This window comes from Eublepharis macularius, chromosome 16 (genome assembly GCF_028583425.1).
Source record: "Eublepharis macularius isolate TG4126 chromosome 16, MPM_Emac_v1.0, whole genome shotgun sequence".
Lineage (NCBI taxonomy): Eukaryota > Metazoa > Chordata > Lepidosauria > Squamata > Eublepharidae > Eublepharis > Eublepharis macularius.
Window position 1 is genome coordinate 5,537,044 of NC_072805.1, and position 13,574 is coordinate 5,550,617.

Sequence of the window (13,574 nt, forward strand, 5' to 3'; positions counted from 1 at the left end):
TTCCCAGAACGACCCCTAACAGAAAGATTAACTTCCCGTGCACAACCTCTGATCCGTATCCATGCATTCACACATGCAAGCCCTCGCTCCGCTCATCAAGCCCTAGACATGCACGTGTGATCCTGAACAGGAAAAATCCTTCTACCTTGAAAGAAGAAAAAGATGGGAATTTCATCCCGCAATAGGGGGTCTTTCGTGAACGAGCACACCAGACATTTCCCTCGCGTAATTAAGGCTGCCGTCCACTGTGCCTTGGGACTAGGGCGCCGCAGCACAGGGTGGGACTGCCCTTCTCAGCAGGGCACTCGATGTAAAGGATGCTGGGACGCATTCTGCTGGTGCCTGGCGAAGCTGAGCAGATGGGAAGCCGGGTGTCCTGGGTGGAGGAAAGAGGCGGCGCCGGTGTGGTGCAGTAGTCAGAGACTGGGACCCGGGAGCGCCCAGGTTCGAATCCCGGTTCTGCCGGGGAAGCTCACTGGTGAGCGGGGCCGGTCACACGCTCGCCTAACCTTGCCCAAGAGCGAGACCAATGCGAGCTTTGGGTTCCCCTTGCGGAGAAAAGCGGACAATAAATGAAATAACGATCCTGTCGAAATAACAGGCGGCTCCTAGAAGTTACTCGAGGACCGATCGCAGGGACTTCGAGAGTGGTTTCTAGCCTCCAGGTGCTTGGAATTCAGCGGGCCGGTTCAGTTCCTGGATCCAACTGAATTCAGTGCCGGGTGGGACTGGGGAAGGTAGGAGTCAGACACCGGATCTGGCGGCGGCCCAGTTCTCAGGCCACTCGGACGGCACGCAGCCTTCTCCCCCTTTACCCGGAGCGCCAAACCGCTCTAGACCCCACTTGGCAGGCCGGGTCAAAACCCTAGAAGGGCGCGGGACTCACTGCTGCCAGCCCATCCCCCTCGCCACAAAGGCCGCGGAACCAGAGCCGCCCTGAAGTGGGCGCAGCTTACTCTCAAGTGCACGGGATCGGGGCCCACAAACAAAAAACCGCGGCCTTCCTTTCAGTCCTCAACGCGCGTCTAAGAGAGGCAGAGCAGTTGTTAATCACGCACCATATCTGGGAGCCGGTTCACACGTGCACGACCAGGGCCAAGATCCGAGCCAAAGAGCAGAGGCGGCTGCACGCGGATGCTGGCACAGGCGTCCGCAAGTGTGAACGGGCGTGCGTACGGGTGGCTGAACTGGCCGTAGCAACTCCATTCGATTTAAAATTCTCAGATTTTGTTTTTAAAAAAAACCAAGAACGATAAATGGCGGCAAAACCCTTTCCCGGCTGCAATGAACTTCTCCCTCCGTGGAAGGATTTCTAAGCTACCCCCTCACCCAGGATGGATTCAGACGCCCCTCAAAGCACCCGCATCTCGGTCCTCCCGCGCTTCTCGCTCCCGCCTGGGGGCTGCCCCTCCACTGAAGCCTGGCAAACCATTGGTGCGAACTGGGGGGAAGCATTTCCAGGGGCCAGAGGAAGGCCGGCCGGGTGTGGTGCTTGGCGTGGTGGATCCATGTTCGATTCCCCTTTGCCGTGGAAGCTCGCTGTGGGTGGCCCTGTGCCATTCACACTCACAGCCTAACCTACCTCACAGGGTTGCTGTTGAGTTAAAATGAACTCGGGAATGGTGCAAGCAGCGTTTGGTCCCCATTGGAGGAATAAGGCAAGGTCAAACTTATTCTACTTTTTGTGGGTAAAGATCCGGGAGCGTTGGAGGGGTCCCGTTCCGGCTGCCACTGATTCTTCTCCGGGCAGTCTTCCCGACAGAGCAGGCCGATTCCTCCGTCCCCTCGGCGGGCGTCGCCGGGAAAGAGCGCCCCGGAGAGCCGCGCCTCCCCGCGTCCGGTGGTGCTGAGGGCGCCCGCCTTCAGGGTTTCCTTTTGAGGCCTGTCCGGGCGGCCTCTGCTCCAGCCCCGGCAGCCCCGTCTCCGACGAGAGGGGAGTCTTTGGCTGCGATGCGTCTAAGAACTCGCAACGAAAGCAACGTCAGAAAGGCCGTCTGGTATTTCCGCGCAGGGGGTTCGCCCTCCCCAGAGTCTGGCCGAGGACGTCGGCCCTTGGTCGCCTCCTTGAAAAGCAAAGCCATTGACCGAACAAGGCCTGCGCTTGTGGGACGAGCCGTTGCTGCCCAGCTGCACCAGCGGCGTTTGTGAAGTCTCTGCCGGCGCCGGGAGATGGAGCGGCCGGCGCGAAGCGTGGCCTTTTCGCTCAGGGGCGCTTTCGCTCGTTCCCTGTCAGAGGTCGGCTTTGGGGGTTTCTCTCTCACTAGTAACATCATCGGATCGGTTGGCGCGGGTTGGGACCGTCCCGTCGGAATTTTGGACGGAGATCCCGGCTGTGGCGGCGGCCCGATCCAGCTCCCGACCTGATCCTTTCCACGCATCGTGTGACCCAAATGTTCCTGGGAGAAGCCTTCGGAGAAACTCCAAAGCTGCAGCGCCCAAAGTCGGTCCCAAAGAACTCGGTGGGACTTACTCCTGAGTAAATGATAAGATTCCTCCCTTTATATCTCTATGTACACACTTATGAATAATAATTATTATAAAAGCACGATTTTAAAAGCTTCCAAGAAACACGAAGTCAGTTGCAGGCCTTTTTTGCAGGCGCGATTTTTACCGTGTTAGGCAACTCTTCGGGTTTCCTTCCGAATTCCGGACGATTCACACGCACACGCCCTTCAGATTCCAAGGCCGCGTTTCTGCGGGGGAGAAAACTCGGAAGAGAACCCTTGAAACGCCGCCCTGAAGTCTGAATAGGGGCGGTGGGGGGCGGTGGTAATCCTCCAGAATTTGCAAGGAACTCCGAAGAGGTCTGCAGCCAAACGCGGCAAAAATCGCCCCTGCAAGTAAGGCCGCCCTTACTTCCAAGTAGCGTGCCTGCAACCGCAGCCTCCTTCTTCTTTCCCAGGGCAACCCAATTCAGAGGGTAAGCCGAATGAAATCAGTCCTCCCCGCCCCCCAAAGTGTGCATGGGGCAATGGGGGGGCGAGCCTTTCCACATCACTTTTTTTCTGGAGGAACCCTGGAAATGCAAGAGAAATCCTTCTTGCCGAGCTCTTAGGGCGGAGGGATTGAAGAGCGGGGGCTGGGGGGCGAGGCGCTGCAGGGGCCGGGGTTCAGCCCGACCTCTGAAGAGCAACGATCGACCTTTCTGTGGAGGGAACAGGCAAACGGGGGTGGGGGGAAGAGCCGTCAAGGCTCAGCCTTCGGGCAATGCCAGGAGGGCGATGCCAAGGCGCCCGGAGTCCCAGATCAGGCAGAGAGACTGCAAGAAGGCAGCGGCGAGTGGAAATGCTGCCGAGGAGTGACAGCTGGGCCGCCCTCCTAGCTAGGGGACCCTCCTCCAAGCAGGGGCTCCGGCCAGCCCTCCCGGCCAGCTTCAGCAACCGGGAGTGGGCGGCAGCCCCTGCCTCTCCAGCAGCCCGACAGGTCAGCCCCGCCGGGGTCCTGTTAAGCTGCCTGGCGGTCGGGAGCCCTTTTATATCCCCCACCCCCGCCTTTGGAAAGGCCCCGCTGCGAGGCTCCAGTCGGAAGAGGCCGCCCCGGCTTGCTTCTTCATTTCCTTCACTCTCCCCGACGGAATCCCAAGGCGGCCAACAACATTCTCCCGTCATCTATTTTATCCTCCCCACAACCTTGCGAGGTAGGTAAAGCCGAGAGTGGGACTGGCCGGCGAGCTCCCAGGGAGCTTCCGGGGACTGGACCTCACAGATCTAGTCGGACCCGCGCTGGCCCTTGAAGGGAAGTCTTGGTTTCTGTTGTTTATGCCCTGCCTGCCCTTCCTTTTGACTGTGCATCGCTGGGGGGATCAGCAAATTGCCAGCAGCCCCGCCGCGTTGCCTTGCCTCTGGGCGGAAGGCTTCCTCCCCGGCTCGGCCCCTTGGCTGGTCCCTGGCTGGGGACCCCCTCCCGGGCTTTGCTGCCCCACCTCTCTTGGTCTGCTGCTCAGGCGCTCCTGGCGTTGACCCCGACGAGGGTCGACCCCGACCTCTGGCTTTCACTGTTCCTATCACATCACTGCGATGTCACACGAATTTTTGCCGTGTGAAGGAATGCCATGGATTTTGTGACGAATGTGTTCAACAGTCACACTTATTTTATCGGCCTGGTGGAAGCTGAGCGAATTCAGTTGACCCAAACTCCTATTGAACAATTTTTAAAAGGGGTTTCCCAGAGCCGTGCATGAGTGAAAACATTGCTGGTCCAAACAGAGGTGCAGCCAGTGACGTGGCAAATGACTACTTAGACAAAAGTTGTGTGAGAACACAAACGCATGGAAAGCCGACTGCGCCCTGCTGCACTGTCAGGAATCCTTGGCTCAAGCTGATGAACAGCCCGGACTGACTGGTGGTGCAATGAACAGCCCGTGACAAAACCGGATTCTTACTTGCCCTGGCAAACAAGAGGCAGGAGCGGGACTGGTGGGCGCTGGAGGCACCCGCAGACACACGTCTGCTGCCCCCTTGCTCCTTGCGGCCACCTGACCGTTCAAGGCGAGTCCCGGCCTGGCTGCTGATCTGGGAAGTGTTGGAGATAGTCGTCCAGTCTCATTTTCTCGCACACACACCCGAGCACGTAGTTTTACAGGCAAGGCGAGCAAAACAATGCAAAAAAGGACAGAAGCTGGCGCCCTAAAGGGCAGAGCCAAGAGCACAAGGCAGAGGGGCCTCTCTGAGCCTGAAAGGGAGTCTTCACTGTTATTAATAATAAAAATAAGGAAAAAATGTCTCGATCTTGCGCAAGATGCCCAGCTACGTTATCAAACGGCACAGCCCTGGCGTCTGTTGGCACTTGTGGAATCTGGACAGGCAGATGGGGTCCACCCCCGCCAGCTGTCGCAGGGCTGGTCTTAGCCAGTGGGCAACAGGGGCAGCTGCCCTCGGGGGCCGGCCAGCCACCCCCTCACCCCAGATGGAGGGGAGGAAAGAAACAATGCAGCAGGCGCGCGCGCGCGCGCACACACACACACACACACCCCTTATTTGGCGCTGGGCTCCACCTGCTCAGGGAACCAGCCCCTCCGCCCCCACAACTACTTAAGCAGCCGCGGCGCCTGCCCTGCCCTGCCCAGGCCTTTGCAGCCGGCTTCCCTTCCAGGACAGCTCCCAGGCAGCTCAGATTATTGATGATAGTGGTGGTGAGTGCCGTCAAGTCATAGATGACTTATGGCGACCCCCCCCCCCCAATAGGGTTTTCAAGGTAATAGACTAACAGGTGGTTCGCCATTGCCTGCCTCTGCGATGCGATCCTGGACTTCCTTGGGGGTCTCCCATGGAATTACTAACGAAGGCACTAACCAAGGCTGACCCTGCTTAGCTTCCAAGATCTGGCGAGATTGGCTTGCCCGGGCTATCCAGGTCAGGGAATTAATTAGAGTAAGTACAATTAATTACGTAGTATAGTGTAGTTCGCATGTTTAGCATAACGCTGCCACAGACCAATTGCTGGTGGTTTTCAGGCCGTCATCCTCGGGCAAAAAACCCTGTTTGCGAACCTTTGGGGGTTTTTTTTGTTTTTTTGTTTTGGAAAAAGGCGCTTTCCACACCCGGCCTTCTGAGCCTAGCTTTGCTTCCCCACCACCCATCAAAACAGAGATCATAGAGCCACAAGTTACTCCGCAAAGCCCCTGGACAGCTCCGTAGCGGCCAGAATGAAACACCAACGCCACAGTTCCCGCCTTTCATTTCTCTGCACCTTCGTCCGGCGTTTCTCACCACCTCTAGCCCCGTTCCCAATTTACAACGGATGGATTCATTTGTTTTTCTTGATATGTGGACTGAGTCGTGTTCAAGGCGTGCAGAACTGAGGCTGTGGTTTAAACCCCACACTTAGCCAAGTATTGCCCCCCCCCCCCCTTCATTTGCTACTTGGCGCTTTCTTACTAACTTGGACGCACCCATCCATGCACGTTGTGTATGCCTTTATTGTAAGGTGTGAATTAAAAAGGGCAGGCTTGTTTCCCACCTGCCTTAGAGCCAAGCTACAAGTGACGCCTTACACAGGTTGGACACTTGTCAGCTTACCTCAAGTATTGATGGGAAATGTAGGCGTCCTGGTTTTATAGCCTGGCTCTCCATTACAGCTGCAAGACCAAGATGCCTACATTTCCCATCAAAACTCGAGGGAAGCTGACAAGTGTCCAACCTGTGTCAGGCGTCACTTGTAGCTTGGCTCTTAGTCATGCAGGGAAGGAATGGGGGGGGGAGCTCTGAAGCTGGACACATCTCCCCCCCCCACACCCGAAAAAGCTTCCATTAGAAGCTTCCATTAGAAAGCATGCATCTGACGAAGAGAGCTGTGGTTCTCGAAAGCTTATGCTGGTTGGTTAGTCTTAAAGGTGCTTAAAGGTCTTAATGGTTGGTTAGTCTTAAAGGTGCTACTAGACTCTACTATTTTGCAATTACTGACTAACACGGCGAACTCCTCTGGATCTACATTAGAAAGGTTATTGTTTTTTGGGGGGGGGGATCTTTCCAGAGCTCGTTTAAAGGGCACCACAACCCACCCTCCCAGTGTCGCGCCTTGTGGAGGGGAACAGAAGGCTCGCCCTGCTCTCCCCGCCCCCATTCGCCGTTGCAGGGGAGGGGGCGAGCTCTACACCCCTCCCTCCCTCCCTCCCCAGAGCATCTCCGAGCCTTCAGACTCGCCGGTGTCGTTTCAGAGGCACACTGAACCATCCGGCCTTCCCTTCCCCAGACCCCCCCCCCCCGGGTCTCTCTCCCAGCTTCTTGCCCAGCCCCCACCCCAAAACCAACAATCGGGAAACGGGTCCCGTCTGGAGAAGGAGAGCGAAAGAGGGAGAATTCCTTCGCCCTGGCAGGTGGAGCTGCTGCAACAAAACTCACTTCTCACATTGCAGTCTGTAATTTAAAATGTAATGTGTGAGCGGGAAGGAGACAGTGTTATCCTGCGGGCACACTAGACAGAGACCTGTGGCTGAAGAAATTGCGGGACACGCAGGCCTGTCCGTTGCGATGACCTTCAAGTTGCACCTGTGAATTGCTCCTCACAAATATGCAACCCACTGTGTAATCCGCCTTCAGTCTCAGTGAGAAAGGCGGACTATAAATGGCAAAAATAAAATAAGTAAAAATAACAACGGATAACAACAACAACAACAACAACAACAACAACGCTTACATACCGCTCTTCTAGACCAGTGCCTCGCCCAGAGCGGTGAGCAAGTTAGTGTTATTCTTCTCCCCACAATGCAGCTGGGGAGCTGGGCTGAGAGGAGGGGTGCACCCAAAGCCACCTCCTGAGCTCATGGCAGGAGCGGGACTGGAACTAACAGAATGTGGATTGGCAACTGAACGGCTTAACGGCTGTGCTACTGCAGAGAAAGAGCAGGCGTCACCTTGCGGCGCCTCCCATATGATGCTCTGGACCGGGGTCCCTTCATAGTGCTCGGTGTGCTGGCGCTGCTTCACACGTGCTCCTGCCTCCGCTTCTGAAAGCGTCGTGTGGGAGGCGATCCCGAGGCTGCTGCCTGGCGGCGCTGCGCCTCCCCGGGCCCAGGGGCACCCGCCAGTCCGCGCGGGATGGGCGAGCCACGGGCCCGCTGTGCCTTCCCCTCTTGAAGGCCCCCGTGGGGAAGAACAACTGGTCCGCGGGGACCTCCGAGAGGACTTTGGCTTCGTCGCAGTCGTCCCTCTCGGTGTCATGTCTGGTGAGGAGGGGGCATGGAGCTGTGCTGGTAGGATGCCCTTCTCTGAGCCAAAACGCTCAATGAGTCTCCCAAGAACCCCCTTTCCCTCCCTAACGTGTTTTTTCCTCCGCTCAGCAAATCATGAGAACTCGACATCCCTCCCACCCCACCCCCCGCCTCAGATGCCTGGGAGGTGCTGGCGGCTGTCTTGAGAACAGGCACTCTGCACCTCCTCAGAGGCATCCTCTTTCGGCGCATCTTCCGGGACTGAAGATGCCCCAAGCAGCGTCCGGCGAAGGCCGTGTCTCCTCCAGAGGCGGCGATCGGCCAGCGGTAGCTTGCCGAGGGGCTCTTAGGACTTGGGGCGGGGGGGGGGGAGGCTGGTCGCATCCTGCCACATTTGGAGGAGAATGTTCTCCTTCGGTTTCCGAGGCGGCGCAGTTGCGGGTAAGGCTTTCTTCTTCGCCGTCGAGGGGCAGGAGACCCCCTGGCGCGCCTGCTCTTTGGTCGTCTGCCTCGACTCGCCGAAATTCTCCATTCCGGACTTTCGAGATGCAGCTACTTTAGGACAGCTAAACAAGGCGACGCTTTCCCGGAACTTGGGGGTGGGGGTGGAGAAAGACACTGGCTGCATAACCCAGTCCCCTGCCGCGACATCTTCCTGCATCCCGTTAGAAATCCCAGCCTGGGCAGGAACGACTCCTGGACAGAGGCTGCCTCATCGGACCAGCCCAGCGCGTCCCAGATAGAGCTGCGCCTTTCGCCAGCCCCACCGAGGACCCGGGACAAGTCGGCCACTTCCCCTGACCTGCTACCTGTGGCAGGAAACGTGGGTGACCGTAGGCGGCCGAGGGAGGTCCCACCTCCTCCCTGCCCATTTCCTACTAAGAGACTCTCTGCGCAAGACATTTTACAGGGGACGGTCAAGTGTAGGGAAACGCAATGTTAGCCGGGAAGTAGTTTAGATCTTCAGCGGGTTTAACAGAGGGTGCTTCCCTAAAGGCTCTGTCAATTTCACCTCCTTTTGGGGGAGGCAAAGATAAAATTAACAAATCTCTGAGGAGCGATCTCCACCGGCTCTGTCTTTTAAAACTGCCCTACTGTAGAGAGGTGAAATTGACAGAGCCCTCCGCTGCGTTTTCAAACTGCGTCCAGCTAACACTGCACTTGAGCGTCCTAGCGTACGACGTCTTGTGAAGAGAGACTCTGTGTAGCTTCTTTATAAGGCTTTCGTTTGGAGGGAGGAAGAGGAAGGCTGTTGCGCTAAGAGCTTGTGCTGTCTTACCTGGAAACTATTGTCATTGATTCATGCATATACGGCCACAAATGGACGATTATCCAGCCCCCAGTCTTTCCATGTCACCTCAACTGCAAAGCTTTTCACAGGAACTTTCGTGGGTCGGCTACAAAGAACTCCTTTTATGATGGGATGGATGGATGGATGGATGGCTACCGGACACAGGCTTGGATCTCTCCTATTGAAATGAGTAGGGCCAGTCTTAAGCAGACCGAAACTCCTGGGGGGGGGGCTTTATTCTCAAGTATGACGCGCAGTCCCATTATATAGTGTGGCTTACTTAACACACGTAATACTCGAGAGCATTTCTATCTCCCACAGATCAGCTCGCAACAATAATCTGTCAAAATAAATTCCTTTACAACAAAGAACCAAGATTAAAACGGAGGCCACCGATAGCGAAACGAGCCCCCTTCCTGCAAGAGAGCGAAACCTTCCCCAAACGACACAGAATATAAAGACTCACTCAAGCTGACCGCGCCCAAGGAAGGCAGACAAATGGACACCATAAAACCCGCAGTAAAACGCTTCAATGCCCAACGAAACGGTGGGAAAGAAGGGGTTTTTCCCGCGGGGATCAAACGTCGAGGTGGCACCTCGGTGCCCAAAGGCGGCCTTGCAGGGCCCGGCTGTCCCAGAGGCACGGCGAGCAGGGCTGGGGGCTGAAGAGCGGCTGCAACGAGCGCGCCTGCCTCCCCGCCCTGCAAATCTGCGAGGCAGCGGGTTGAAAAGGCGCGGGACGCGGGCAGCGCGGCGCCCCGGGCCGAAGGAGGAGCGGGCGGCGGGGGGCGGCGGGCTCCAGAGGCAGCCCCAGGGTGGGAGGGCGGCGGGCGCCGGTGCGTGCAGGGCCCGGCTGTCGCCCAGGCGAAGCAGGACGCGAGGAGGAGCCACAACAGGCGCCCTCCTGCACCAAGCGGGCGCCCTCGGGGCCAGGCGCCGGCGGGCAGCCGGGAGCCCTCCGCGGGGATCTCCGCAGCAGAGGCTGGAACGAGTTGTGCCGAAATCTTCCCCCTCGGAGGACGGGGCCGCACCGGCCTTGGCCTCGGCCTGATGCGCCAAGAGGCACGAGCGGCCGGCCGGGGGCTGCTTCATCTCTGGCGCGCCTCCTGCCCGCCCGCCCGCCCGCCCGCCGGGGCGCACACGCCTCGCCCAAGCGGCCCGCACAGCCCTGCCCGGGTTGCGTCCGGCTCTCCGGCGCCTCGCCCAGCGCTCTAACCACTGCCCCGCACGGCCAGGGCTGCGGCCCGCGGCTTCTACGCCCGCGGGAGAGTCCCGTTGGCTGCAGCGGCAGAGCCCGGCCCCCGCGAGCTAGGCTGAGCCTCGGGTCCCGCCGCGCCGGCTCTACTCTCGCCCGCGGCCAACGAGCCCGCCCTCCCGGCAGGCCTGCGGCCGAGACCCGGCCCGGCGCCCGGGACTGACCCGTCGGGGGGCCGCGCCGGGGCCCCGGAGCCCGGGCGAGGCCGGCCGGCCGGCGGGCGGCGGCGGTGCCAGGAAGAGCGGCGGGCAGGCCGGGCGCGGGCCGCGCGCGGCTCAACAGGTAGGAACTCGGCTGCGGCTCAGGAATGTGGAAAGACAACTCGCGGCGGGCGGGCGGGCGGAGGGGAGAGGAGAGGAGAGGAGAGGCCGCCCGGCCGCCTGCTGCCGTCTTGGCCCGCCAGCCGCGCCGCGCTCGAGCCTGCCGGAGGCGCCCTCCTCTCGCCTCCCTTCGCCGCAGAAGCGGCCAGGAGCCTCCCCGGCCCGGCCCGCCCCGGCCCGGCCCGGGGGCTGCAGCCGAGCCCCTTCCACCCCCGCCCGTCTGCGCCGGGGGTGCTTCGCGGAAGTCAGCGGCAGCCTTGCGAGCCTGAGCCCGGGCGTGTTTCCTCGGGAGGAACGGGCCCCGCTCCGAGGAGAGCCCGTTGGCGTCAGGGGCGCTTCTGGCGGAGGTGCCGGGCCAGTGGCTGGCCCCCGTCTAGCCGGGGGGGGGGGGTTTGCTGGGAAAGCCCCGGACTTCTGCGCCAGCCGGCGTGGACGGGCCATTGTCTCCTCGCAAGCAAGCCCCGCGGAGCGCAGCGGCTGCAGCCCTTTCCAAGCAGCCCGGCGGCTCGGCCCGCAACGCCCTCGGCGCCGGCCCGAAGGCGCGACCCGGCGCTCCCCCCCGGGCGCCTCCTGCGCGCCCCCACCTGCCCTCACGTGACGCGGGGCTGCCCGCTCCCAAAGCGACGTTTCTGCGCCGATCGATGCGGGGTTTTGTGTGTGCGGAGCCGCCCCTCCCGCCCCTGGTCTCCCGGAGCGCCCCGGGCGGAGCGCCCTTGGCCGGCCCCCTCCCCGGCCCCGAGCCCGACTCACCCCAGCTTGACGTAGAGGACCCCGAAGCAGAGACACACCGAGAGGAGCCGCTCGCGGAAGTTCCTGGGCATGGTCTAGCGGGGCGGGAGCCGAGCCATAGACGAGAAACGGTGCGGGAGGCAGCGCCGCTACAGCCCGCCCGCCAGCGCGGCCGCAGCGCCTCCGGAGCCTGGCGCCAGCCGCCGGCCACCGCACGCCGCTGCCCGCCCGGGCGCCCCCGCGCAGCCCCCCCGCCCCAGAGCAGCCGAGGGCCGCGGGCATGGCTCCGGGAGGGCACCGCTGGCTGGCACGGGCGGGCGGGCGGGCGGGCGGCTCTCCGCAGCCCAGCGCTCCGCTGACTGGCGGCTGGCTCTGGCTTCGCCAGGTAGCGCCGCGTATCTTGCGATCTGCAGCTTCAGGTAGGAGGAGGAGGGGGAGGGGGAGGAGGAGGAGGAGGCGAGAGCTCTCTCTCTCTCTCTCTCTCTCTCTCTGGTTGCTCCGCTCGCTCCGGGACTCTCACGCACACCTCATTCTGTGCCTGCGCCTCCTTTGCCCAATTCCAAATCGCTCAAGGAAGCCAAAGGCGCACGGGGTGGGCGGTGGGGGTGTGGGGCTCAGAGAATTACAGGGTCTGCAGCCCCGCAGTCGTCTTCAACAGAGCCCCCCCCCCAGCCCTGCAGGTCGAAAACTTTTTTGGAAAAACAACCAACCAAACCGGGTGGGAGGGTGGGGGGGCTGCCCTCTCATCTCGTTAAAACCAACTATGGGACCCAGCCCAAGGCAAGCTTAGCCAGAAAAAAAGTCCCACTGATTTCAGGGGACTTCCTCTGGCCACCTGTTCTCTGAGGATGTTTGCTTATAAATGAGGCATCTGAAGGGGGGAGGGGGACACACACTGATTTTCAAATCTGCCACCAAAGTAAAGCCATAGTTGATAAACTGTATGTTTAAATCAAGGGATGGTATCAGCATACATTTGTATCTGCATAAAACAATCACTTCGAAGGCAAGTTCTTGCAGTATGGCCTGTGTCTGTAGGGAAGGAGGCAACCCTGGGTGTGACTGTGGGGGCAGGAGGCTTCCTAGGGAACCAAGCAAAACTCCAAACCATCTTCTATTAGGACCAATCAAAACAACAGAGGCCGCCATGCAAGCTTCTGAGGGCCAAGCGAGAAGTGAGGAATGACACTTGAATTGCAACGAACAGACTCAGTTGCCATTCCTCCCTCTTCACTTGCGCTCCACTTGCGCTCCACTGGATCACTAGGCTCTCTCAGGCTGAATGGTTCCAGTAGGAAGGGACAGAGGGGAAGCGAGGAGGATACCTCTCCCCTGGCCTTGCCAGGATGCTTGGTGGAAGGCGGACTGAGTAGGGGGCCAATAGGGGTGACCCCTCGGCCCCTTTTGGCAAACCACCAGTCAGTCTGACGAAGAGTCCTGGAGAATGTGAAAGCTGGTTGGCGTCATTTTGCTTGGCCCTAACAGACGGTACAAGGCGGCTTTCCTTTTTGGATTTTGTAACCACCTCTATTTCAAACAGGCACCGGTTCGGTGGGAAAGCAGTTAAGAAATAAACCAAACAAAAACAATTTTGTAAAAAAAAATCTGCTGATTCGTCAGGGCATTTTTTTAATGAATCGAAGAAGGTTGAGTCCTCACTGCAGGCCTAATTATTACCCTTAGGAGACATCAGATGCTGCATGTAGCAAGCGGGTCTTGCCATCCTACCGTTTTCTTAGTTCATAGTTGCAGAACAAAAGCCACTGGGGGGGGGGTTGCAGCTCCCCACTGACTGTGTCCCTGCTTGGCTAGCAGAATTCCTAGCACACTTTCCCCGCACACTGATGCTTTGAGAGAAACGTGTAAAGAATAACAGAATCAATTCTTTTTTTTCTTTTTTTTACAAAAAATCCTCTTTCAAGAGGAATCTTTTAAATAAATCAAAAGAATTTTAATCCATCTGACCTTAAAATTCTCTGTTTTCAAGCCATGCCAATACACAGCTCTTTAAGTATCGTATGTCTGTTTGTATGCTTAGCTCAATACACCTTAACAACAACACGCATCAACAAAGACCTGTCTTTCTTTGTGTCTCCAAGTTGCCACCTATTCAAGCTTGCTTCTGTTTTATGTATGGGATAATGAAGTAAGGTAAAGGTAGTCCTCTGTGCAAGCACCAAGTCATGACTAATCCGGGGGGGGGGGGGGACGTTGCATCACAACTTTTCTTGGCAGACTTTTTGTTACGGGGTGGTTTATCATTGCCTTCCCCAGTCATCTACACTTTACCCCCAGGAAACTGGGTACTCATTTGACCGACCTCAGAAGGAT

At 58.8% G+C, this 13,574-nt stretch overlaps 1 protein-coding gene across 1 annotated transcript in view; it reads right to left on the reverse strand.

The window, feature by feature from the left end:
* WNT7B (Wnt family member 7B) overlaps positions 1 to 11,580 on the reverse strand; it is a 174,678-nt gene extending 163,098 nt beyond the window's left edge. The window contains exon 1 of the mRNA XM_055000751.1: positions 11,265 to 11,580. Coding sequence (XP_054856726.1) covers positions 11,265 to 11,335 — 71 coding nt within the window. The 5' untranslated portion in view covers positions 11,336 to 11,580. The remainder of the gene's footprint in view (positions 1 to 11,264) is intronic.
* Between the last annotated feature and the right edge of the window lie 1,994 nt (positions 11,581 to 13,574).